The sequence below is a fragment of the Mirounga angustirostris genome, unplaced genomic scaffold, assembly GCF_029215605.1.
Source record: "Mirounga angustirostris isolate CCGP_5_RB_7025 unplaced genomic scaffold, mMirAng1.0.hap1 SCAF_6, whole genome shotgun sequence".
NCBI lineage: Eukaryota > Metazoa > Chordata > Mammalia > Carnivora > Phocidae > Mirounga > Mirounga angustirostris.
The window spans coordinates 964320-989854 of NW_026991714.1; the positions used below are offsets into that span (position 1 = coordinate 964320).

Below are 25535 nucleotides of genomic sequence, written 5' to 3' on the forward strand. Positions count from 1 at the left end.
TCAGTCGGCCACACAGAGGCTCTTTCCTCTCCTACTGAGTGAGGGGAGAATACGTCCGCCCGCCGGCCCCCACGCTTGTCCTCATTCCTTTCTTTGTTCTCACTGGACACCTGCTCTGTTAGGCGCCCCAGCTCCGGGACACAACAGAGTCACGTCGTCCCCTCCACACGGACTCAAAGCAGGGAGCGGGTGCGGGCAAGAAACGGGGGTTACGGTTCAACATCAGACACTTCATGCAGGGGTCAGAGCCAGCGCCAAGCCAGCTCCCAGCCCCCGGTGGGGTGGCTGGGGACACTCCTGGAAGCCTTGGGGTCTCAGGGGTCCCCAGTCGGTTCAGCCCAAAGGGAGCCCGTCTTGGAGCCAGTGAAGGCAAGTGAAATCCATCAGCCAGCCAGCCAGAGGCACCCGCCCCTAGGAAATGTCTACCAGAGGCCTTCAAGGACAGAAACCCTGCCCCACCGGGGTTAGGCAGCCGCCACCTCCCTTGGAGGACAGACACCCATTCCTCCCCTTCTTCTCCACTGCCCTGAAATGCTCCAGGCCAGTTTCACACAAACATACAAGGTCTCTGCTCCCCATGAAGGCGGGACTCAGCCAAAGCCTCTTCTCCCTGTGACACCTGCCTTGCCCTCTGTGCACACGGCATCACACACACCTCACACCGTGGCTTAGCCTGGTCCCATGCATCGAGGTCTAGGACAAGCAGCCTCCCAAGGCAGGGGATGGCGTGGATTATTTCTGGATTCCCAGCCCCGGACCAGGTAGTCCTTGGGGGTGGGGGTGAGCTCAGGGGGAATCTTCTTCCACACGGAGAGGGAGCGTGAGGGTCCAGAGCCATACTTAGCCTGAGCTGTCCTCCTGTTCCCCAACGGCAGACACCACCAACTCATTCAGCAGTGGATCCTCGAAGCATCCGGGCCAGGAACGCCTCCTGCACCCCGGATGGCTGTGTCCCTGGGCGGCTTGTCCTCCCGCACACACCCAGGAGGGTGCTCCGCCGCCCTGTGGGCCCATCACGCCATGGGAGGTGAGCCCCTCCCTGACGTGAGCTGTCTCTTGAATATAATTTATGTCCTATAATTTGAAGTCATTTCCCTGTCAGCCGAGAACTTACTGGCATTTAAAAAAAACACCCACTTAGACACACTCACTAAATCACCAGGGTCCCGTTTCACAGGCCCCTGTGTTTCAACCCGCGCGGTTGGAGGCCCGTATCTCGTTACTGTCATTGCGTTCCTATCAGGTCTGAGGCAGGCTAGAAGCCTCTGGAAGCCAGCGTCAGGTCTTGAGGAGAGCGACACCCCCAAACAAGAGTGGCTACCTCACCCCTTTGACTTTGACTTTGACCAGTAACCACAGACTGAGATTAACGACCTCTGAAGCTCCGTGCACACGCGGGCTGGACGGGGTGAATTTTCTGCCCCTGCTCTGCGCCCTGCAGCTTCCCGCCCCGTGTCTTCACCAAGGCTCTGCTCCTACTTCCAGAATAGGTGGGCTGCTCCCCCACCCCGGCCCCAGGCTCCGAGCCAGGGCACCGCCTCCCGGGAGAGCGAGCCCCGCCCCCTCCCGCAGGCTCCTCCCCGGGAGAGCGAGCCCCGCCCCCTCCCGCAGGCTCCTCCCCAGCGAACCACCGCCCTCCTGCAGGCTCCTCCCTGGGAGAGCGAGCCCGCCCCCTCCTGCAGGCTCCTCCCCAGCGAACCACCGCCCTCCTGCAGGCTCCTCCCTGGGAGAGCGAGCCCGCCCCCTCCTGCAGGCTCCTCCCCAGCGAACCACCGCCCTCCTGCAGGCTCCTCCCCAGCGAACCACCGCCCTCCTGCAGGCTCCTCCCCGGGAGAGCGAGCCCCGCCCCCTGCCGCAGGCTCCTCCCCGGGAGAGCGAGCCCCGCCCCCTCCCGCAGGCTCCTCCCCGGGAGAGCGAGCCCCGCCCCCTCCCGCAGGCTCCTCCCCGGGAGAGCGAGTCCCGCCCCCTCCCGCAGGCTCCTCCCCGGGAGAGCAAGCCCCGCCCCCTCCCGCAGGCTCCTCCCAGCGAACCACCGCCCTCCTGCAGGCTCCTCCCCGGGAGAGCGAGCCCGCCCCCTCCCGCAGGCTCCTCCCCGGGAGAGCGAGCCCCGCCCCCTCCTGCAGGCTCCTCCCCAGCGAACCACCGCCCTCCTGCAGGCTCCTCCCCCGGAGAGCAAGCCCCGCCCCCACCCCTGCAGGCTCCTGGACCAGAACCTGGCCCGTTATTTCCTCCCCCTCCCAACTGGCCCCCTCCTGGCAGCTGATGGCCACATGCAGTCTCTATAAAAATGGATCAGACACCCCTCCCTTAGCACTGTGTCCTCTCCAGCTGCCACTCTGGCTTCCTGCCTTCACAGCCCAACATGTTAGACAGAAGACTGGCCTGCACTCACTGTCTCACCTCCCACCACTGCCCCGTGACTGACATTCCCAGTGGATGAGGGGCACATGGACCCTGCCACGGCCCAAGGTAAATGACCAGTGTCCCCAGCTCCTTGACCTCCCTGCGCCATAACCAACGCTCCTGCCTCCTGGGTCTCCGCTGGCCTCCCTGACTGTTCCTTCGCCTCCAGGGGTCTGCCCTGTCTCTCCTCTCGCCCCCACCCCCCTGGGTGCCTCTGCAGCCCTGGCCTGGAGATGGCTAGGTTCCTCCCTGCCCCACCCTGCCAGACCTCAGATTCAGCGCGCCCCAGACTGACCCGGTGATCACTCCCACCTCAACCTCCTTCTGTGGCTTCGATCTGAATGGCACTGCCAGCCCCTGAGCTACCCAAGCAGCAGGGAGGCTCCTCCCCTCTCTGCAGACAGCACCTCCATCCTAACAGGTGACCAAGTCTGGGCAATTCCACATGCTCAGCGTCCCTCATGCACAGCCCCTCCTGTCCTGGCTCTCATCTCGCCCTGGTGCAGGGCATCACCAAGCTTGAAATCCTTCCCTGGGGCACCCAGCTTCCCGCTGGTGCTGCCCGTATCCATGGACCCACCCATCTCCTCTTGCAGGACCTTGTCCTGAGACAGCGGGGATGCACGCTGCAGTTTCCCGTCTCAGGGCCTTGGTTTGCTTTGAGATGTCCTGTCCACCCTGTCTGCCAAGCAAACACGTCCTTGGTTCAGCTAAGGTGTTTGGCATAAATTCTCTAACACACGACAACCCTTTGTGGTACTATTATGAGCCTCATTTTGCAGAAAGGAGATTGACTAAGAGGGATTAAGTAACTTGCTAAAGGCCACCAGAGACACTAAAATGTGACAAAGAGCATGATTTGAACCCACACCTGGCTACCCTAGAGTCCAAGTTCCCCACCGCCTGCTACCCTGCCTTCAGGGTGGTACCAGAGACGTTAGTCCGAGCCGCGGCTTCACTCAAGGGTGGCAACCCCTTGGGGAGCAAAGGTGATTTCGGGGCTTCCAGGGCAGAGCACCAGGTTCGGCAGAGTGGACCCCACTATGTGTGTGGCCGGTGCAAGAGTGGGGGACAAGAAGGAGTTCGGTGTGTCTGCGCCACGGCCTCAACACGCGTGGCTGCAGCCTGGGGACGGGAGGCCGGCGCTGCCCCCAGGGCTGGGTGGTGACAGCAGAGACTGCGGGCAGCCCACTCTCCCAGGGAGAGTGTCTCCCAGGTTCTGGTAAGTAAATGAAACGCCCGGTTTTTGTGTTTGCATTTCTTTCCAGTTCACACTGGCCTGAGGATAACAGATGCCTGAGCCTTTGAAATCTCCATGCTCCAGAAAGCCAAGCAGAAAAACCCGAGGAGAAATGGGGCGGCCATCTTCAAACGACAGAGCTGCCTTGTGGGAGACATGGGCCCCTGCTCATCCCTGCTCGGGGCTCAGTGGACGCTCCGGGAAGGCCCGCTTCCTCGCAGCAGAGGGAAGACTTTCCCAAAACCCATGCTGCCCATCAAAGGAGAGCCCCCCTCGACTGGCGGAGAGCCCCCCTCAACCAGGGGACAGCCCCCTTCGACCGGCGGAGAGCCCCCCTCGACTGGTGAAGAGCCCCCCTCAACCAGGGGACAGCCCCCCTCGACCGGCGGAGAGCCCCCCTCAACCAGGGGACAGCCCCCCTCGACCAGTGGAGAGCCCCCCTCAACTGGCGGAGAGCCCCCCTCGACCAGCGGAGAGCACCCCTCGACCGGCGGAGAGCCCCCCTCAACCAGGGGACAGCCCCCCTCGACCAGCGGAGAGCCCCCCTCGACCGGCGGAGAGCCCCCCTCAAGAGGCAGTGGCTCCCTGTCACAGACAGAGCCCTCAGAGGTAGGGGGTTTCTGCACAGATGGGGTACCTGGTCACCTCTGGGAGCCTGCCAAGCCTGAGGCTCCACGACAGAAGCCAGCGTTCGGTTAAGAGCCACCCAGCTTCAGAATTGTGCCTCGAACCACAAGCCATCCAAACTGACACGAGGAATACGATTCAGAAGGCACCCCAGCCTCCTGTGTGCCAGGGCCAGGGGCCCGGATGCGAGTGTCTAGGGCGGGGGGGCGGGGGTGCCGACACGGTCACGTGTCTGCGCCAAGTGCACAGCAGCTGGTGTGGGAAGTGGTGAGCACATCCTTCACACAAGCCCCTGCCTCCGCCCCACGGAGGGGCGAGCCACCCCACCCCCCGCTTCCCGCAGATGAGCAGCAGCTGGTCTCCCCACCCCCGCAGGTGCTCCCGGCGCTGCCCCCCCCCAGTTGCCCACCCCCCTCCTGCTGCGCCCGGACCCAAACCAGAGCATTACAGAATGAGGAGGCTTAGGAGCCCCACTTGACAGATGGGGACACCAAGGCCCAAGACCACAGAGCAAAGGAAGAGTCCCAAGGGCTTGGACACCAGACATCCTGCATCCAGCGCCCTTTTACTCAAAAGAGGCACTGCAAACTCCTGCTCTTTGTCAGACACTGTGGGTCCCTGGAAATGCAGATTCATGACATCACCGTCCCTAAGTTTGGGGAGAAAGACACAGAACAGGGAACTGCATGTGGTTGGGCAAGGTGCGTCCGAGGGGGCCCTGTAGGAGCAAGCTCTCCCCGAGCCGACTGCCGGGACCCAAACCACCCCCGCGTCCCTCGGGCAGGAGAAGGTCCAGCTCCATGCAGGAGTTGCTTTACTGGAAAGGTAAGGGGAGAGAGGGAGCCAGGGACTGTGACTCCCCACATGATGGGGGGGCCACAGGGCACAGCTCTGGAGGCTGAGAGTGCAGGCAAGCCCGGGCTGGCGAAGGGGGGTGCAGAAGGGTGGGGGTTCCAGCCTCCTGCAGGAGGGTGCCCAACTGGAAGTGGGGGGCAGAGGTCACAGGAAGACCACCAGCTTCCACCCTGGACTCCACTGTTACCAACCCTCTCAGAGTCCAGCAAAGTGGGTGCTAGGACGTCCATACTTCACATGGGGAAACTGAGGCCCAGAGAAGCTGTCACAGACCCCAGGTCCAGCAGGCCGAAGTGTCTGAGCCAGGACTCAGTGCAGACTGTGAGGGCCCGGCGAAAATAAGCGGCCGAAACAGTGTCCTCTACTGCCCGTAGCTAGGGCGAAGCGGAGACTGGGTGTGAGCCGCGTTGGGATGAGGGGCGCCGCGTGAGCTGGTGGCACTGGGCTGGGCTGGGCCAGGTCTGAGAGCCGAGGCTGGGACCCGCTCCGCGCCGCCCCCCAGCCGGGGCCACAGCCGAGCTCCAGGACTCGGCCTTTTGTCTTGGGCCTGGGTGACATCTTGCGCACAGGTCAGGGGGCGACGTAGCAAATGGGCTCCCCCCGGATGAGACACGGGGGTTCAGAGCGGTTGAGGGAATCCCTGGGCCCCACGGCTGGTTCAGGGCAGGGTAGGCCTGGCCCCTCCCGCCTGCACTGGCTCCTGCCAGGGGCTGACCGGACCGCAGCCTGGGTCAAAGACCACCAGCTCCGCGCAGTTCCGACTCCGTGAAGGAAGCTTCTTGGTGGTGTCTGGACGCGGCGCTCGAAGCACATGTCTGTCTGAGCGCCTGTGAGCCCCGGAGAGTCGCGGTTTCTGGATCAGTGTCCTCTGGCCATCCAGAGCCAGGAGCCCTCCCATGGTGGCCGGGAGCCATCCGGGCCGGCCCAGGGCCCCGGCACCTACCCGCATCTGCCCCTGCAGCCACCTGCCCAGAAAGCCCCACAGCAACGGGGACAAGATTTGCATAGCGTTTCCGGCTCACAGAGCACTGCTTGTCCCGTCCTCTGCGAAACCTGCTCCAGACAGATGGAGAAAGGTCAGGGCTGGCCAAAGACGCACTGTGGGAAGAGCCGAGACTCAAGCCGGTTTTTCAGACCGTGAGCTCTGGTCCTTGTCGGTCTGTCGCCTGCAGCCCAGATGTGGCTGCCCTCCTCCAGCCCAGGGACCCGGATTACATCCAGACTCACATGCATGTGAGGAAAGGCATCTGGAGGTTCTAGAACTACCCAGTCTGCAACGGAGAGGGTCAGCCGGCGGGGCCGGGCGATGGGGCCCCAGTGTCCTGAGAAGATGCTGCAGGTCTGCTCACGCCTGCACCCCTCCCCCGCCCCAGCCCAGAGGGGCTGCCTGTCCCTGGCCTGGAAGTGCACCCAGAGGCCCAGCCGACACTTCTCCAGGGGCCGAGTCACTTCTGAGCACCAAGAAACAGCAACCCCTCACCCACATCAGACTTGTATTTGACCGAGAGAGTGACTCCTTCCCAGCCTTCAGGGTCCAGTGGGGGTAACGGCCACACCACTGAGAAATACGGCTGCTGGTGGTATTTGGTGCGATGCGTGCGTGTGTGCGCAAGGGGACACGAGACGGGGCTGCCTCGGTGGGGGGGGGCGGTCTGTGGCTCAAGCTCTGAAAGGCTCCAGCGAGAGACAGAGAAGGTACGGGGCTCTCACAGCGCAGCCATGAGGATGTGGACCAGGACTGCCCCCCAGATCATGAGGCCATGTTCGCTTCGGGGACCGCCAAATGAAGATCCTGTCACACCGTTCTGAAGGCCCAGGGCAACCCCAGTTCCCTCTCTCATGGGGGTCCAAACCGGAAGGGAAGAGCCCTGGTGCCAGCACCTACCTGGACCTCCCGCGTGTGGTAGGCGATGATCAAACCCAAAAGGATGATGGTAGACAGACTGATAAGGCATTTCAGGGCCAACGAAAACATGGAATCCTGCCGGAGAAATGGAAAGAGAATTAGGACGGCCAGGAATGGGGCCAGCCGCGGGGCTGTGCAAAGGGGAAGGGGGCTCAGGAGCATGGCCAGCAGGTCCTGCCTTGGGCTGGACCTGGGGCCACGGGGGCTGAGCACTCCCCCGCCCAGCCTCTGTTTTCTAGAGTTAAAGCCTACTTGCACTCCTGGGATGGAGGCTGCCTGGGCAGGAGGCATCACGTTTGCTCTCCGTGGCTCAGTTTGCGGATGGGTCGTTTAGAATTTTGCCTCCATGCTCACAAGTCATATGAACATAATTCCTTTTTGTGCTGCTTTTCTCCGTTAGGCCTTCAATCTCCAGCCTGGGCCTCTCTCTGAACAAACCTGAACCAGAGGATTCCTGAGCTCCTTCCATCTCTGACCATGCAGGGTTTTCTCCAGCATGACGTAGAATGTCCTGGCAGGTGTTCTCACCCCCAAGGTTAGGTCAAGAGCAGGGAGGGAGGCAGGGTGGCAGAGAGCTGCTGGGGAGCAAAGAGGGGTCCCCCCTGCAGAGGGTGGGGCAGGCAGGGCTGCGCCCCCAGTGTTCACTGCATCTTCCAACCCCAGGGTGGCGGCGAGAGCCGGCAGGCAGCACGGCTCTGGATGCAGCCCTTTCCCAGCTGTGTGGCCTCAGGCTGCCCGCTCCACCTCTCTCTGCCTCGACTGTCTCACGTGTCCAGTGGGGGGAACACTAGTTCCCACCTCCGAGGGCTGCCAGGAAAAATAAAGGCATCTGTGGGTGTAAAATCCTAGACCCGTGCCTGTCCTGGGGAGGCTTAGCTACCTCTGTCATTCACTTCACATCCTCTGTAGATTCAGGTTGTCCTGGCCGGGACATGGTGCCCTGCTGGGCATTTGGAAGCCAGGAAGTAGGGGCGACTCCGGTCCCAAGGGAAGACGGGAGCACAGCCCGAGCTCTCAGTCCCCAGAGACCCACGGCATGCCCACAACAGCCCTGTGCTCACAACCGCCCCTGACTTCCCTTTTTTTTTTTAAAGATATTATTTATTTATTTGACACAGAGAGACACAGCGAGAGAGGGAACACAAGCAGTGGGAGTGGGAGAGGGAGAAGCAGGCTCCCCGCCGAGCAGGGAGCCCGATGCGGGACTCGATGCAGGGACTCCAGGATCATGACCTGAGCCGAAGGCAGTCGCTTACCCGACTGAGCCACCCAGGCGCCCTCTGCCCCTGACTTCCCAAAAGCACCTTACAGTGTGCAAGGTGCCGTCACATATTCGCTCTCATTCATCCTCACGACAGCCCGCGGCCTCGATCCCAACTTTGTGGACGTTACAGGAGGAGGCTCCAGGCGTGAGTGGCTTGGCCGGAGTTGAAAGCCAGGGTCTCTGGCTCGAGCCCAGAGCCCTGCCCTCAGGCGCTCAGGCCCTCTCTGCCATGAGAAGCCCACTCAAGCAGATCCAAAGGACAGCTCAAGTCAGTAAGGGGAGGTGTCTCCAGCGAGGAGACAACGAATGCCAAGGGAAGCCTACGGCAGGGCTGGGGGGCTCAACGGAAGGAGGGAGACAGCACCGCCCGAACACCGCGAGGCAGAGTGAGAGTGCGGCTGGGACCTGCAGAGGCCCAACCCCCGCTCCCCACCCTCCACCCCTGCAGGCTGAGACCCCAGGAACCTCTCCCTGGTTCTGTCAATCCTGTATTTGATACAGTTACCGGGTGGGGCCCTCTTTGTGCAGGCACAGGCTAGCGCTGGGGACCCACGGAGAATGAATGAAAGAGTGCATTCCTTCATTCCTTCATGACGACTGCTGGAGCCCCCTAGATGCGCAAGTGTGCGGAGCGGTGGGGGTTCAGAGCGCCCTGCCTGCCAGAAGCTTCCGTCGGTCTGGCTTATGCACAGGCCCCGGTCTGTGAGCCGCGCAGGCTCATCTGCCGCGGGGAAGGCTCCATCCACACTGCCCAGACCACGGTCTACACCTCAGCCAGGTTTCATGGAGCCTCCACAGTCCACAGCGCAATGCAGAGCGGCCTGTGGTCCTCGCTCCACACACACGTGTGGACAGAGCCCGGGGCAGCCCTCAGGAAGCCTCCTGTCTCTGAGGGCATGACTGGGAGACGCCGGACACACCACCCAAGCCTAGAGGTCTGACCTACAGAGGGCTGAACACAGCCTGAACTCGGCTGTTTCCAGACAAGACCGACCTCCCGACAGGAACCAACAGGGACGGCTCCCCCGGCCCCTGAGCCAGAAACGGCCCTAACTTCTCCCTCCAAGGGCTCTGGAGGCATCTGGGGAGCATCACGCCTCGCCTGGGAAGGCCTTGGGATCAGCTGCACATTTCAATGTCTAATTTATTTCTTTTGGCAGAAATGAACTAAAACCAGAATCCAAGTCTATTTCCATCATTTTTAGAGGAAGAGGTGGAGGGAAAGGGGCCAGATGCTGCCTCCCGTCCTTTGAGCCTCTTCCTTTTGTTCTAAAACTCAAAGCCTTTACATAAGAGGTGCCTTCCACCTGCTTCTCGGTTCTGGTCAGCTCCAGCTCCACAGGGAGACGAGCTTTGTCCCAGAGCCACGGGACCCTCGCCTCTTTGCAGACTTCCTGGCATTCTCTACTACGTGTCAATGAAAAATAAACCATCAACAATTTCTAATAGCTGAAAAACATGTCAAAGTCTGGCTGGACTGGAAATGTTTTCTATTTGTTTAAAATGTTGAATTGCCATCTTTTCTTTGCTGCCTCAACTCCAATGAAGCTTGAAATTGATACGGTTCTTTGGGTGACGGCAGCCAGCAAATTAGCTGCCACACAGCACATGGGGGCACCTGCCACGTGCCCTGCCCCACAGGCTCCATCTGAGGGGCGAAGGGGCTGCTACTCTGGGAGGGGTCCTGTCAGCCGGCCAGCCCTCTCCTCTGCAACTCAGAACTGTTCAACAACAGAGCAGCGAATGCTTAGGGACGACATCCCCACAGATGAGTCATTTTTAAAAGCTGTTTATTCCTAAACGCCCAACACTATCAGAGTGGTTAAATAAATTTGAGAATAGCCACTGATGGACCACTAGGTAGCCACTTAAAACCACTTCTGTAGAGAATATATGAAGAGGAAAAACTCATGATATCCGGTGAAAAACCCAGACACCACAGCTGCATAGATGGTCTTTCCAATTATTTTTAAATTTATTTTTTTAAAGATTTTATTTATTTGACAGAGAGACACAGTGAGAGCAGGATCACAAGCAGGGGGAGAGGGACAGGGAGAAGCAGGCTTCCCGAGGAGCAGGGAGCCTGATGCGGGGCTCGATCCCAGGACCCTGGGATCAGGACCTGAGCAGAAGGCAGACGCTTAACGACTGAGCCACCCAGGCGCCCCTCCAATTATTTTTAAATGTTTTACTTTTTTTAATGTGAAAATGACTGAGAATATAGCACCACACTACATAAAGCGTCCGAGTACCCGGCCCACCGTGAGCGGCTGTGCAACCAGCCAGGGAGAGCCTGCTGACCCCAGGAACGCTATTCTGCTACCTCAGAGCACCGAGTACAACAGGTGCGTGACAAGTGCTTCTGGAAATTAATTAGGAACAGGACTTTCCCTTTTACCTGACATTTACTGAGTACCGACTGTACCCGGTGCCAGACTAGGCTTCTCACATCTCCCCCTACAGACAGGACCACGACGTCTCCGTTGTACAAATACAGAAACTGAGACTCAGAGACACAGAGTAACTTTTCCAAGGTCACAAAACTAACCCAGATTTTAGCTGTCTACCGGATTTTCCTATATACCGTTCTTCCCCGCCGACTGAGACAGTTCAGCCGTCCTCGTGGAGGCTGGTCACGGCCATCCACCGGGGCTGCAGAGGAGATCCTAGCAGGGTGGGGAGGCGCGCTGCCTTCCTGCAAGGGGCCGCCACCACCCGCGAGCCCTTCACGCCCCTGTGACCCCTCACGATGGCGTCCGGCTGGCCCACAGCCCTACGGAGAGGCCTGCCAACGCCAGGCGGGCCTCACCGAGCCACGTTTACAGAGGACGAAACGAAGAGTCTGTGAAGCTACCCCACGTGACAAGGCAGGATTCGAGAAGCCAGGATGCACTCCACATCTGTTTGCCCCCAGATCCCGTGCCCTGCCCATGCACTGCACCCCTGCCCGCCCCCCGGTCGCACCCTGCAGCGAGGACTCTCAGAACCGCTCCGCCTGTCCTGTCCCAGCCTGTCCTGCCCCAGGGCTATGGGGAGTGGGGGGGTGTCCCCGGCCTCTGCACCAGCCTCCTGGCTTCCAAAGACAGGCCGGAAGTGTAATGAGTACGGTAGATCCTCCCAGACACGCTCAAGTCCTAAATGTGTTTGACTGCTAGGGACCTCTGAAGATAACAGAAAAACAGCGTCCCGCAGGCACGAACATGAGCTTAACCAAGGTGGAGTGTGCAGGTGCTTCCCAGCCGAGCTGATGCCCCCCAAGTGTGCGTGCGCCTGTTCTCACGTCTGTGGTCCGTTCGTGGTTTCTGTCACTGGCCCGGACCCCTGAGGGGGAAGAGACCATGTCATCTAAAGTCTGTGCTGGATTAAGATCTGCATGCTGTGCATTCGATCTGGGAAATCATAGTTTTAGAAATGTTTTCTGTCTGGTAAGGTCAACTTTTCCTTCAATTTCATGGAAAGGCTCCAATCTTGACTGATATTCAGTATCAGCTTAATCCTCTGGCTCTGGAATGGTTGTCCTAATTACTCACTCCTGCTCATGAACGCTGCGCATGTCAGAACCAGGCCTGGGCCATGCAGGAAGCCAGCGAGCCGGGTGCCGCTCTCCGCAGCTGCGCCACGCCCATGCCTGCTCCCTCGGCTCTCCCACCCCTCCTCAGGACCTCTCTTCCTGCCCACTCTCCCTGTCCTTCACCGGGGGCTCCTGCCTCAGCTCAGGCCCACCCCCCCTCTGGTACCCTCAGGGCAGGTGGGCAGGGCCTGGAGAAGCCGGGGGGGGGGGGGGATAGTCAGAAATGGGCAAGAAGCCCAGGTGGAGAGAAGAGACCTACAGGTGGCCCTTTCAGCGACCAGGGCATGACGAGGGCCAGAGGAGGTGCCCCTGACCCTATGTCCTGAATGTGAGGAGTGCAGACAGCACCTTCTCCCCAGAGAAGCTGCTGAGCCGGCTGGGGTGCCTGAGGCATATTCTCGGGGAGCACAGAGCTGAGGCTAAGCCGGCCACCCTCCCCTCTGGCCCAGATGCTGGCAGGGACACCGTGAGCCAGCTGACGGGGGCCAGGAGCGGGGCCCGGACCTGTGCCCGTGGGAAGACAGCTTCTCGCCCTGGCCTCAGTCCTTGGGTGATGCCGCACCTGAGCTGGGAGCTCTGTTCCCGGCCTGGATGCCATGCAGGGTGGCCTCCACACCAAGCGCCCACAGCCCGCCTGGGCCCCACGCCCTTCGTGAGCAGACCCGCCCACGCCGCCGTCCACACCTCCACTGGGGTGGCCGGCTCCCACTGCCACGGGGGCCCGATTTGCCCACTGATGTGTCCTGGCCTGAGCGCTGGGGTGGACGCCCCAGAAGGGCAGGGGTTGCCCCTCCACAGCCCTGTGTGTAGGGTGCTGTCAGGCACATAGTAGGTCAATAAAGACTAGCTGAACATGGGCTATTTGAATGAAGGTGGCGTATTTTTGAGATGTGAAGCAGGTGGACACTTCCGTCCTGACTTTGCAGACTCGGGAGCTAGAGGTGCAGAGTGTGCGTGACACGGCCCAGCGCGGCAGCCACTGCTCCGACCCTCTGAGCAGCCTCCCGGGCCCGGGGATGCTCACTCACGTGCCCACCGCCCCTGAGCAAGGAGGAGGCGGGGGCCCCCGGGGAGCCGGAGCCTCGGTCCCACGGACCGTCCAGGCCCAGCCTGCCGCCTGACGAGGCTCCCGTCATGTCACCGCTGAGCCCCCGGCACCTTCTGGCACGACAGACAGAGCAGGAGCAGCCTCAGGTCGGGGCTGGGGTCTGCCTCCTCCCGGCAAGCGCAACCGGGGCCGGGGCCGGTGTGGGGAGGGCAGGCAGGAACGTGCGGAGTGAGGGAACCAGCCGTCCCAAAATAAAACCCATCAAGTCAGGTTGGCTCGGGGCATTTCTCTGTGGCTTCCACTTGGTCATTCCCAGAAGGAGATGGAGCCTGATGTCTTGGGGCACCAGGCAGTTAATAACAAGGACATTCGGGTCTGAGCAGAGGGACCATGTGACGCTTAGTGAAGCCCGCACCACGGCCAGGACACCAATTAGGAGGAAATGACACCCTCCCAGGCCCCGGCTCTCCTCTGCTTGTCGCCCCAAGGCCACAAACATAGTTCCAATTAGGGAGACGGTTTCCTCTGCGAGGTCTGAGCAGAGCAGAGCCGGCCTTCTCCACCGCACGCTCGCTTATGATATACTTTCCTGCCCCGCTTACAACACGGGCAAAGATTCTGTGCGATTCAATCAAATGTTTCATCACCTGCCTGCCACGTGCAGGTACCGCTGTGCTCAAGGAGGTCCTTCCAAAGGCACGTTGGTGTTGGCCGCTCCTCAGGCCTCCGAACGCTGGCCCACCGACGGCTCTTCCAGACATAAAGGAAGTGCTTTACAAACGTTTGCTGGGGAGCAGGTGCGGAAGGGTCAGTCCAGGGCCTCCGACTTGAGCTCTACACCAAGGCAGAGTGAGACCTGGGCCTTTACCTCCCAGCCCTGTCGGGCAGTGCGGGGGCCGAGGGAAGCCCGCCAGGCACCACCAGCCCAGCCATCCTAGAAACGAGGACCTTGGCCCCGCTCCAGAACAATTAACTCAGGATCTCTGCAGGGGAGGCCTGGGCACTGACATTTCAATACTCCAGTGATTCTAATGTGCAGGCCAGTGATGGGACCTGCTGCTCCAGGGGCACAAGAAAATTCCAGAAAGCTGAGGCCACCACCCCGCCTTCAGGAGACACTACCAAACAGGCAATCACACACACGTAAGTGTGTGGAGCCCCAGAATCTTAGAGTGAAAAGGAAACTCAAAAGCCATCTAGTTAAATAACACATGACTCTCTGTGAGAGTCCTGGCATGTGGTCATTCACTCTGCTTGACTACCTCCAGGGACGGGGAACTCACTTCCTATGAAGGCCGCCCATCACTACTTTGGAAGGCTCTGACTTTCTCAAAGACCTGGATTCTGCCTTCTTGGGTGCTCTGTACCCAGTAAAGCTAAACAAACGAATGCGTCTGTGAGCCTCACTCTGATTGTGGCATCAGAGATGCTGGCGCCAGAGTCCTCGATCGGTGAGACCCTCCCCAAGGTACACGCCCAGAGGCATCCTTACAGATCAGCTAGCCACACATGCTTCGCTCTGTGTGAGGACACGGAGGCCCAGGGAGGCTGGCTCAGCCCCTGCCCACTACCAGCCCGGGTCGAAACAAAGCTTAGAACCTGGGTGCTGGGGCGTCCCCGCCCACACTCTCTTCCCTGTTTATGAAAACAACCCCGAATTTATGCATTCTCCATAAGCCAGATCCCTGTCCTGGACATCACCTCCCAATTTTTCCCCTGGCCACTCTGTCTCCTTCTCCAATAAACACTGCTCCGGATGACCTTGCCTCCCCCCACCTGTGGAAGGTGCGTGCCCTTGGCCTGTGGGCACCGGCCTCATTCCCGTGCTGCCAGAGCCTTGGCAGCCTTCTCCCGCCCTGACAGGCACACACCTGCCACCATGCATCTCTTTGGCAGGTGCTGACCCACACCTGCGTCCCGGGAGAGGCGCCTGTGAGCGTCCGTCTTGGCAGCTTCAGGGTCCCAAGTCACGGAACCACGCAACCTTTCTTCGCGCCCGGGCATGGCCGAGCCTGGAGAAGACCGCGCAGTTTCCCATCACAATGAACAGACAGCACTGCTCCCCTCACCAGGACTGTGCCCCCACATTTCTTCCAGCTGGCAGAAGCCCCCACCTTCTTAAGTATTCTAGAATGTTTGAAACAAATAACCATGCTTTCTGGATGGCTGGCTTTGAAGTAGTTTTATGTGCTCTTATTAAAGCCTATCTGGCCCCCAAACCAATAAAACAGCAGGAAATCACTTTGCTCGGCAGGAGGCTGTGTGCGCACATTGGGTTCTGGGCTAGAACCGAACAAGCCTGGGCCGGGCCCGGCCCCTCCCACCTGCCCCAGGAGCTGCGGGTCAGCCCATTGGCATGAACTGGTAAGTTGGCCCTCGGACGCATGTGACTTGAAATAAAAGCATTGCTTCGAATCTCCGGAGAGGGAGAGAAGCACGTGCTGGTCTCAAAGATGCCAAGTGGGGCCTGCAGACCACCCCCAGCGCCTCACCCCCTCTCCCTCCCGTTCTCTCCCCTCTTCTGCCCGCAGCCCTGCTTCTGGTGCTGGGGCAGAAGCAACACTAGGGCCTCAGTGCTTCCGGCCTCATCAGAGGACTCCACAGCCGGACTCTCTGCCCACTCCCAGCCTGGTGCCTGGGGCAAGCCCATTTCCATCCCCCCACGGGCAGTCATCCCTGAGCCTGGCAATGTTTGGGCCAACTGAAAATCTTAAGACACCCAGGAATCGCACATGGTGAGAAAACAACGGCGGGGCCAGCTCCACGGGTGTGTCTGAAGGCTGACCCGAGCTTCCCAGGTAACCCAGGTAACGAAAAGCCCTGTGCACGCTGTGCGCACGGGGAGGCGCCACCTCCCTCCCTCCCCGAGGACTCCCCGAGGACGGTGCCACCTCCCTCCCTCCCACAGCTGCGTCCTGCCCCGGGTGCACAGACTTAGCTGCAAGGGGCCTTCTAGGTCACTTAGCCCCACTACCCCCTCTCTCCCGGGAAAGAAATGAGGCCCAGAGAGGGGCTCTGGCCCTGTCCTGCTCCAGGCCACACGCCAGCAGCAGAAAGCGCTAATATTGCGCTAATCTTGCCCTGTTTCCCCCGTCCCCATCCCAGCTGCCCGTCAGCGGGGCCCGGGCTGACCCCCCTGCCATCCCTCCGAGGTGCTCCACCGGGTCCGAGGGATGGGCATTTCTTCCACGGCTCATTCGGGGCAAATTGGGGGAAACAGCCCCGACCTACTGTAGGTCTCCATCTTGTTTTTGCTTAAAAATATAAGAGCTGAAACATAAACAAAGGGAAATGGTCTGGGAAAAGAGCCAGTTGGCATGGAGCAATGGGCACTCTGGCACAGGACGGCCGTGCAGAACCCAGTGCGGGGCCTCCTAGCCGTTGGCACAGGCCCCGACGGTCTGCGAGCGCGGACGATGCTGAGGGCAGTGATGCAGACCCCGCTCAGGCTGTGACCAGGCCGCATGGCGCTTTCCTGGCGACCCCCGCCCCCCGCCGACGGCACCAAACTGTGGCCCACCTTTGGCTTGGAGGTGCCAAGTCCGTTCCAGCAGTGGGCACCCCACGAGCCACGTCCCTGCCCGTGTGTGAGCAAGCTCCTCCGCGGGCCCAGAAGAGGCTGACCGGGTTGCCTGTCTGGCCGAGCTTCAAGGCTCACGGGGCCTGAGGGTCCCTAGGATGCGGCCCCGCCTCACACAGTGCGTGCAGGACACTGTCCGCACGCAGGGGAGCCGCGAACCTCGGTTCCTCCGGGCGTTTACTTTATCTGCTTCCTTCCTGCAAGAACCTGACTGGCCCTGACATGACGACATGACAGCAGGAGCTCACCCACCGGAGTGGGCTCACACCAGAGCTGCTCCCAGGCAGGACCCCATGGTTCCCTACAGGACGCTATTCTGGGGACTGCCTGCAGGGGCAAACTCCACAAGGATTTCCTGAGACCTGTGACCGGTCAGACCCGGAGTCTACCCATTTTCACATAGGATCTCACTCAATCCTCACAAGGAACTGCTGTCCCCACTTGACAAATAAGGAAACTGAGGCACAGAGCCCAAGGTGAGTGGAGGAGCCTTCTGATTCCCAACTCGGGCGCGGAGGCCGGTGCTCCCCATGCGTGTGGCCCCTTGGCTGCCGCTCACCTGAAGCCACAGCTGCTGGTCACCGAGCCCCTGACCCCAGCCAGCCGGCCGCCTCCACATGGGGCCGGCCCCGGGGAAGCCAGGCCGAAGCCCACAGCGGGACCGGTCTGCTCCAGCCCCGCCTCTAACATCCACCAACACAGAGGAAGAGTCCTTTCTTCCTTCTGAGTTCTTGTGAGGAAGAGCAGGTGGTGAACACCAGGGGTCTGTGCACGGGGTGGCCAGGCCCCCAGCAGCCCACAGGGTCCGGTTTACGCCTGCTGCCTGGCGTGATTATTAACATGAACGTGCTACTCCCCGAAGTCTCCCCATCTGGACGGAGACTCAAACCATCACCCCACACGTGGAGCATCTGCTGCCGTCGGGTCTGGGAGCCCTGAGGGCCCGGCTGCCGCTACCTCCCGGCTTCCACACCCGCCACGAGCAGTGGGACGGCGGGATTCCGGGCTGCCGTTAACAGGCCCTCGGCCACGGTCCCTGCCCCCAGGCTCGCGGACAGGCACCATTTTCTAGCTCAAGCCTCATTAGTGGACACAGTGCGGCAGTGCCTGCATTCATGGCAGCCCTCCGTGGCTCTTTGCTCATGGCGGCCCTCCGTGGCTCCTGCTCGTGGCGGCCCTCCGTGGCTCTTTGCTCGTGGCGGCCCTCCGTGGCTCCTGCTCGTGGCGGCCCTCCGTGGCTCCTGCTCGTGGCGGCCCTCCGTGGCTCTTTGCTCATGGCGGCCCTCCGTGGCTCCTGCTCATGGTGGCCCTCCGTGGCTCTTTGCTCATGGCGGCCCTCCGTGGCTCTTTGCTCATGGCGGCCCTCCGTGGCTCCTGCTCGTGGCGGCCCTCCGTGGCTCTTTGCTCATGGCGGCCCTCCGTGGCTCCTGCTCATGGCGGCCCTCCGTGGCTCTTTGCTCATGGCAGCCCTCCGTGGCTCCTGCTCATGGCGGCCCTCTGGGGCTCCTTTCTGTTTAGTCCATCTATCCTGGACAATCACGCGCCTAGCCTGCCTCCCCTCACCGCACAGCGGAGGCCGCGGTGATGGGGAGAGCCGAACATCAGAACATATTTGCTACTGGATGATTGTGTCCTGGATACCAGCGAGGGGTTTTCCTGTTTACAAAGCATTTCGGGGCCTGGTTTTCTATTTGACTTCTGGGAGTTAGGGAGAGCCATTCCCATCTCACAGATGGGAAAACTGAGACGTGGGGTATTTGCACAATTACCCAGGGTCACACGGCTTGGGACCCCAAATCTTCTAACACTGTGTTGCCAAAACACTGTTTTCTCTACAGACCCATGAGTGGGACCTGCCTGGGAGCCCTTGGGAATGTGCCGCTCAGGTTTCAGTGGCCGGACAGCTCCACCCAGGCCGATGAGACAGCCTCTGAGGGCACAGGGAGCCAGGCCTGCCGGGGAGTCAGTCCATGCAGGCTTCCCTGCAGAGTTGTCCTGGACCGGGAGGCTTTCCTACTGACAGAAAGGAAAAGCAAAGACAGAAGCTCCAAGAAGAGTATGTCCACACCAGAAAAATACACAAACGTGGAGACCCAGAGCCCCTTCATTCAGGGCTGAGCTGGGAGAGCCCGGCAGGAACCTGTTGCTGGCGAGGAGACGGTAGGACTCCCACAGCCCCCTCCAGGCATCTCTCGGCATTGCGATGGGGACACCTTCCTCTTGAGGAGCTCCAGCCCCAGATCAACTGCATCCTGTGCTGGACACAGAACGTGGGTTCAGAGCAGATCGCTGAGATCCTCCTCCAGCCCAGGGCCTGAGGCACCAAGGGACGTGAGCAGTCCTTGGCCCAGCTTGCCAGGGCGGAGCCGAGGCACCACGGGGCCTGTCCCTGTGAGGGGTCCTCGCTGGCTGTCACTGTAAGCCGGGGAGCATGCTGCCTCCCCTCCACCCTGCCCCACAGCTATGTCCCTGTTTCCCAAGAACAAGGTTGGCGATTGTCAGCTTGCGGTTCTAGGTCAGAACCACACTCTGTGCTGGGCCCCCTGAGACCCCGCAGCCCCTGGGCTCCCATGGGTGGTCACCCCAGACTCCAGGCTGTTCTGTGCAGGGTCCGGATCCTATCTCTCTGTCCCTGTGACCTGGTACTCAATAAGTACTTGATGAACGAATGAATGACAGGAGGGAGGAGCAAGGCAAACGACCCCATTACAGGTCCAGCGGTCCAGGCCGTGCACGTGGGACTGGCCGGGGAACGGGGGGCTGCCAGAGCCACCGTCACTTTCCTCATCCCACCGACTAAACATACTTGCTTAGGATACATTGTTTAAGCCTTTAAACATAACAGCTGTGAGTTGGAAAGAGTAGGAAAACAGGAATCCCAGGCAGCCCCCACCCGGGCTCCTCGCCTTGAGAAGCTCTGGGACCTGGTGCCAAGACCACGGAAGAAATGATGCTCCTGGAGGAGAGCCTGTCCTTCCACCCACAGCCTTCTCAACGCCGCCGGCAAGGTGCTGGGAGCGGACATGGGGCCCCTGAGCCCCCAGCGCAGACGGCGACACGCGAGACCTCACCCCAGCACAGCGAAGCAGGACCACACCGTCCAAATGCACTGACGTGGCCCCACCGTGTCCCCAGCTTCCAGGCAGCCACCCCAAATCAGCTGCTGGTGTCGCCTAGGGCCAGGGGCCGGGAGGCCCAGCAGAACGAATGGTCTCATTGAAGAAACCCAGCTGGGCCCTGGGCTGTGGGGAGCCAGGTGGGCGTTCCTGCAGGATGGAAACAGCCAGGCATGTGAGCCTCAGGGTCAGGAGGGCACATTCTTCCTGGGAACTCACCCTGCTCCCTCCAGCTGCCACCAGCTGTGCGTGCAGGGGACAGCCAGGAGACATGGGTCAGGTGGCCAGAGGGGGACGACGTCAGCTCCGGAGTCTGCTCATCTCACATGCCAGGACTGGGTCGAAGTCACCCAGCTGCTGGGTCCACACCTGGACGCTAGCTCCAGAGACCCCCACCCCTGCACTCCTGAACACACTGCCTCCCGTCCGCCTAAATCCCTCGCATCTCCAGGGCCTGCAGGATCAAGTTGGATCCCCTGAGCAAGGTACCTGCATGATTGGAGTCCTGTTCACCTCCCCAGCCTCACTCACACCACAGACCCTCCCCTCCTGGCCCGACATGTTCCCCAGACGGCCTCCGAGACCCCGCTGTGGGCCTGCGACTCCCAGCAGCCCCCCTCCCCAAGCGGCCCCTCCTCTCTGCTTCCTCCACTGGGAGCAGGAGCAGAATGGTAGGTCCCGGGGAGAGCATCTGTCCACCCGGCTGTGAGCCCTGGGAGCACAGGAACCAGCTGTCTGTCATCTTGTGGTGTCTCCACGTCCGACTGCAAGAGGAGCAGCTCCCACAACGGGAGGAGCCGGGAGTCCTCGGAAGGCCCCTCGGGGCTCGCAGAGACATGGTTTGATGGACCATTTCCCTTCGAAATTCGTTTTCCCCACTCGAAGTATGAATAGGAGAGTATACCTGCTGGGCATCCCCCGACCATCACCAACTGGTAGGGAGGAAGGTGCCCAAGGGGCAGGAGGGCCCAGGACCTGACCTGCGGGTGGAGGAGATGCACACAAAGTGGGCGGGCCACACGCGGGCGACCAAGGGCTGGCCCAGACCCCAAGAACCCCCACACGAGGGCCACTGGGCTCAGTCAGGCTCAGCTGTCATCTGCCAGGGCCAAGGGGTCTGCACCATGTGCCTGGGGCAGACCCACAGCAGAGCATCTGGGTCTTTCCAAAGCAGTCCTGGCCGCCCAAGAGCATTTCCGGGGCCCTGGCCACCAGGGGACTAGCTTTGACTGATGGAGCGCAGAGGTGAACAGACAGGACACGGCGCAGGGGGCCACACCCAGAATGGACACCTGCTTCTGCCTGGAGGCTGGGGGGGCACTCGGGGAGTCCGGGGTTTCTAGACTCAGCCTGAGCATCGGGCAGGAACAGCGCTAGAAACTGGACTTCCCTGTTTGGTTTATCTCTTTGTCTCTTGTAATTTATCTAGTATTTCCCAAAAGGTCACGGGGTGGTGATTTCAATACTGTAAAATTTGTAGAGATGCTCTAAAAGAAATGTACAAATTCCACAGGTTTACACTGGCTTAAAGGTAATATATTTTATTAAAAGCATCTATTCTGAGTACACTAAGGGTAGGATTTGGTGACCGATTGGTTAGAGATCCAAAGGGCTTGTGCTATTAAAAGATTCACTGTGTTTTGGGGGTGGTGCAAAGCAACAGAAATCAAAGGCATTTGCCAGGGTAGGATTTGTGGTCGGAGGAGAAAGTGGAAAAGTGGTCTGTGGCTCACAAAATGCTACGCAGTCCCCCTCCCGGGAGCGGGGAGCTGGGTACAGGACCAAGGACCCCCTTCTCGCTTCCCCTCGTGGCCCCCATCTGCTAAATTCAGTCTCCGTCACTCAAAGGAGAAAGAGCGAGCAATCACCTGAGGGCGAAAGACGCCCCAGGCCGGCGGCAGAACCCCCGTCCTTCAGCTCAGCCCAGCAGATGCACAACCTCTCCTGGAGAGCTGCGGGGTCTGGGGTCCCTCACGCCTCCTCCCATGCCCCTCCCCCACTGACACCCTGCCCGGAGCCCCAAGATTGGGCCACCACATCCAGGCCGGGCATACTGCAGGCCAGCACCTTGGGCTTCTGCCTCCCGGAGGCCTTGTGGGGTCCAGCGCTCCCGTCCCTAAAGCCACCAGGAGGAGACTCGCAGGGGCATCCCAGCTAAGTGACCCCAGGGTTAAGGAGGGACTTTTCGAGTGAAGATGGGCCACGGACAGCCACGTCAGGGTCAGGCCTCATCCTCTCCCTCCAGACCCCACACTAGTGGAGCGGTGGGGTGGGGGAGGGAATAACAAAGTAACCCCCCCCACCTACTGGGTCCTCCCCAGGGTCTGCATTACCTCCTCTGACCCCACAGACCCGGGATGGCCGCTCCAGACTTTGCTGATCATTAGTGGCCCCTGGGGAGTTTCCCAGGTTGCACCTGGGCCAATACCATCAGGAGGGCGGGGCTGGAAGCTAGGCACGCGCAGTTTAGAGATCCCCAGTGATTCCAAAATGGAGCAAAGTTTGGGAACCACCAAGGTACATGCTATTGTTACCCTTAATTAATAAGGAAATAGATCCTCAGAGCAGCTAAGAACTTGCCTAAAGTCACACGGCATATGGGCCATGGGGTCAGCATTCGGTCCACACCTCTGCGAGTCCAACTTAGAGCCCCCCAAACTCCAAACTTCTGCAGAAAGTCTTTCTGATCTACCACTGTTCTCCCACTCGGCCCCCACTCCCCGCCCCCCAAGCACCCCCAGGACAAGGACCCTGCGGGCAGCACTGGGTCTGCCCTTTTCTCCTCCAAGAACCCCATTTCAGTTCTCTCCAGAACAGAGCCCTGGCCTGAGAGGACCCCAAGAGCACGGTGAGGTGTGAGGAAAACACTCAAGGGTGCACGTGTGTGACTGAGTCCACATGGCAGGTGGTGCAGAGAAGGCCAGCCAGGGAAGGGGCAGGTGGAAGAGGGCCCTGGGAGGGCTGAGACCAAAACCCACAGTTGGTCTGCTTCCTCACAGGCTGTGTGCCTTGGGGCCAATCACTCCCCCTCTCTGAACCTCAGATCCCCTACTCTAGGGTCTGAGCAGGTGTGGGCATAGGAACACTGCGGCCCCTGCAGGCAGAGGCCACACACAGTTGGGGCACCCACAGACCCCCAGCCTCAGGGGGGCCTGGCCAGGCTGGGGAGGAGCCGAGGAGGGGGCCGAGCAGACGAGCCCCTGGGCTCACACCCCACGCCTGCTCCTCCTGCCCGCCCCAACCACGACCCCTGGAGCAGGACCGGGGTCACAGTCCTGGGGTCCACCCCACCCAGTACCACCCCCAGAGCAGGGCAGGATGGAGCTGACGTCTGGAGGCCCCCGCTCCCTGCCCCAACCCACTGATCTGCAGCTTGTGCTGGCTTCTTCCAGGCACCACACGGCATCTGGGTCCCACAGGGGCCGTTCAGGGCCACCCCTCTGTGAGCCTTCCTGGCCCTCCCAAAATTAATTCCCCGTGGGACTCTGTTCTGGGCACACCTCCCTCCTTGCACACTTCACGCTGCCCCACGCCCACCATCTGCTCTCACCGCTGTTGCCCAAGACCTTCAAGGGAAGGGTCTGGGTCTGTGTCAGCAACAAAGCATCCGGGTCAGGAGGTCACCCCGCCCGGTCACCCGGTCACCGGGGCACCCAGTCACTCGCCGGCCGGGGACCAGGCCTGCGCTCGCTGGTCTATACGGTGGGCATCCAGCACTGGCTTCCCCGAGTGCCGTGAACAGTGAGATGCGTGTGCGGAGTGCTCAGCGCAGGGCCTGCCACTGCGGGGGGCAGGGGGATCAGTAAACGACAGCCATGAGTTCCGTTCCGTCCCCACGGTCCGCTCGCCCAGCATGCGCTCTGCCTTGTGGGCGCAGCACCCTCTCGGTGTGAGGGACTGAGCTGGACACCAGTCCGTGTGCAGCCTGGATGGGCCGCTCAGCCTTGACCAGAGCTGGATGCCCACTCCCAGGCTGGGCTCGTCCCTGCAGCCTCCACGCCCAGAACAAGAAGCTGCCCCCACCTTCCAGGCGTCAGACCTCACGTGCAGTCCTCCCCACCTCAGCCCTTAACAAGTCTGAAGCCCAGAGATGGGCCAGGGCCCAGGGAGGCAGGGAGGGACATGCAGAATGCGGCCCAGAGGGCAGCCAGGGACTCAGCAAGGGGCTCTCGCCCGCACTTTCCCCGGTGCCGGAGGAAAGGCAACATTCCGGGAAAGCTGGGCAGGAGGGGCGGCTGGGGGGCCAGCACCAGGCCACGGGCAGGGGGACGGACAGCAGGCCAGCAGGGGAGGGTGCAGGGGCCGGCCCGGGGGCGCCCCCTCCCCAAGCCCCTCCAGGCCCCCCAGGATGAAAATCAAGGGACTGCACAGATGTGCATAATTCACGCGATATTAAACCAACGTGCTCTTGTCAGGCTTCTGGACTTTATAAAGCAATTTTGCTAACTTTAATGGAGAGTAAGACTCAAGAGGAGAGATCTCCTGTCCTTTCCTCATTCAGCACAAAGAGAGTCCCAGAATGTTAAGTCGGGGGGGGGACGGGACCCTCGAGACCTCCCCTGGGTCATGGGACACCTCAGCCACGGCGGGAAGGGCCTGGTCCCAGGCACGCCTCTCATTTGACCAGAGCGCAGTCGGGTGCCCAGGGGGGCAGAGAAGTCAGAGACCGCAGACGGGACTGTTCTCAGGGCGTCTCGGGTCCCTGGGTGACCGAGCCACGAGAAGTTCCCCGGCCTGCACTCATACCACTTTCTTATACTTCACGAGGTGCTCCCACTGCAGCAGCTCCCTTGGTCCCCGTGAGACACCTGTCATGTTGCAAGGGCGACATCCTTACCCTCATTCTAGAGATCAGGAAACCGGGGCCCAGACAGGCAGCAGCTGCTCGCCGAGGAGCAAACACGGGCCCGCGCACTCTTCCCACGGCACCAGCCGGGGGGCGGGCGGGGGGGCAGACAGCCTGCCCGTCCTCCAGCCCTCCTTGCCCAGGACGACATCACAAATCAATCACAGCACTCTCCCCATCAGGCTCAGACTGCACCTCAGAACCCTTCTCAACGCTGCCCTTCCAGGAGTTAGTACCATTGTTCGGTGGACATGACCCCTGGGGAAGCCCTGTTGGCTATTCCTGCAGCCCGCCCTGCCCACTCCTCCCCACCCCACCAGCACGGCCACATGCCATGAGCTTCGGGGACGGACCTAAGGGCTCGGCGTCGCCTGGCCACTCAGCCCCGAGAGCCTCAGAGCCCACCCCCTGGTTCCAAATGGGCCCCAAATGGAACCAGATGCACCTGCCCTGGGGAGCAGATCCCAAAGAGGGACTGCACCCCCCAGGTCCCCGAGCTCTCCTCTATCCTCCCTGCAGGGCCCCAGCACACAGGTACTCAGAGGCCCGTCTTGACTAGCACACGTCTGCTTCAGGTACACGGGACCCAAGGTGTCTGGTCCAGAGTGGACCTGACCTGCTGTCTTTGGGAGCCCTCCAAGACTCAGGCAGGAAAAGAGGCCAAGCTTGCTGTCCTGGAGCTCAGGGCCTCAGCCAGTCCTGGGGACACTCTACCCCCCTTGCCGGGGCCACTGAGCCTTTCCAGTCTAGAGAGAGACGCTCCCACAATCCTTCCACAATCCTTCCACGTGGGCCCTCCCACAGCCCCGTTTAAATCATGGCAATAAAACTCTGAAAGTGCTCATTTTGATCCTCCTGTGCATCCTTGTTATTTATGCAAGGTGGAGAACCGTGAACCCAGCCCATCTCCCACATCCCTCCCGGGGGGCAAGGGGCAGCCTGGAGAGCCGCCGAGCCCACCAGCCGCCCTGGCCGGGGCCTTTCCTTCTGGAACCCCGAGGGCCAGTCCCGAGGGGGGTGGGACACACCCTCTTCCCACCCACCTCCAAAGGGCCTGGCAAGGCCTCTGCAGCCACTGC

General features: G+C 61.0%; 1 protein-coding gene across 2 annotated transcripts in view; it reads right to left on the bottom strand.

Annotated features, from left to right (window-relative positions):
• Nucleotides 1–25535, bottom strand: part of KCNN3 (potassium calcium-activated channel subfamily N member 3) — a 132097-nt gene that overhangs the window by 88126 nt on the left and 18436 nt on the right. The window contains exons 1-2 of one of the 2 annotated variants that reach the window (XM_064593640.1): nt 16435–16571; nt 7011–7106 (exon numbers count right to left, since the gene is read on the bottom strand). In XM_064593640.1, the coding sequence (XP_064449710.1) occupies nt 7011–7100 (90 nt within the window). In that variant the 5' untranslated portion in view covers nt 7101–7106; nt 16435–16571. Of the gene's footprint in view, nt 1–7010; nt 7107–16434; nt 16572–25535 lie in introns of those variants that run through there. The other variant, XM_045876503.3, reaches the window with a different exon arrangement.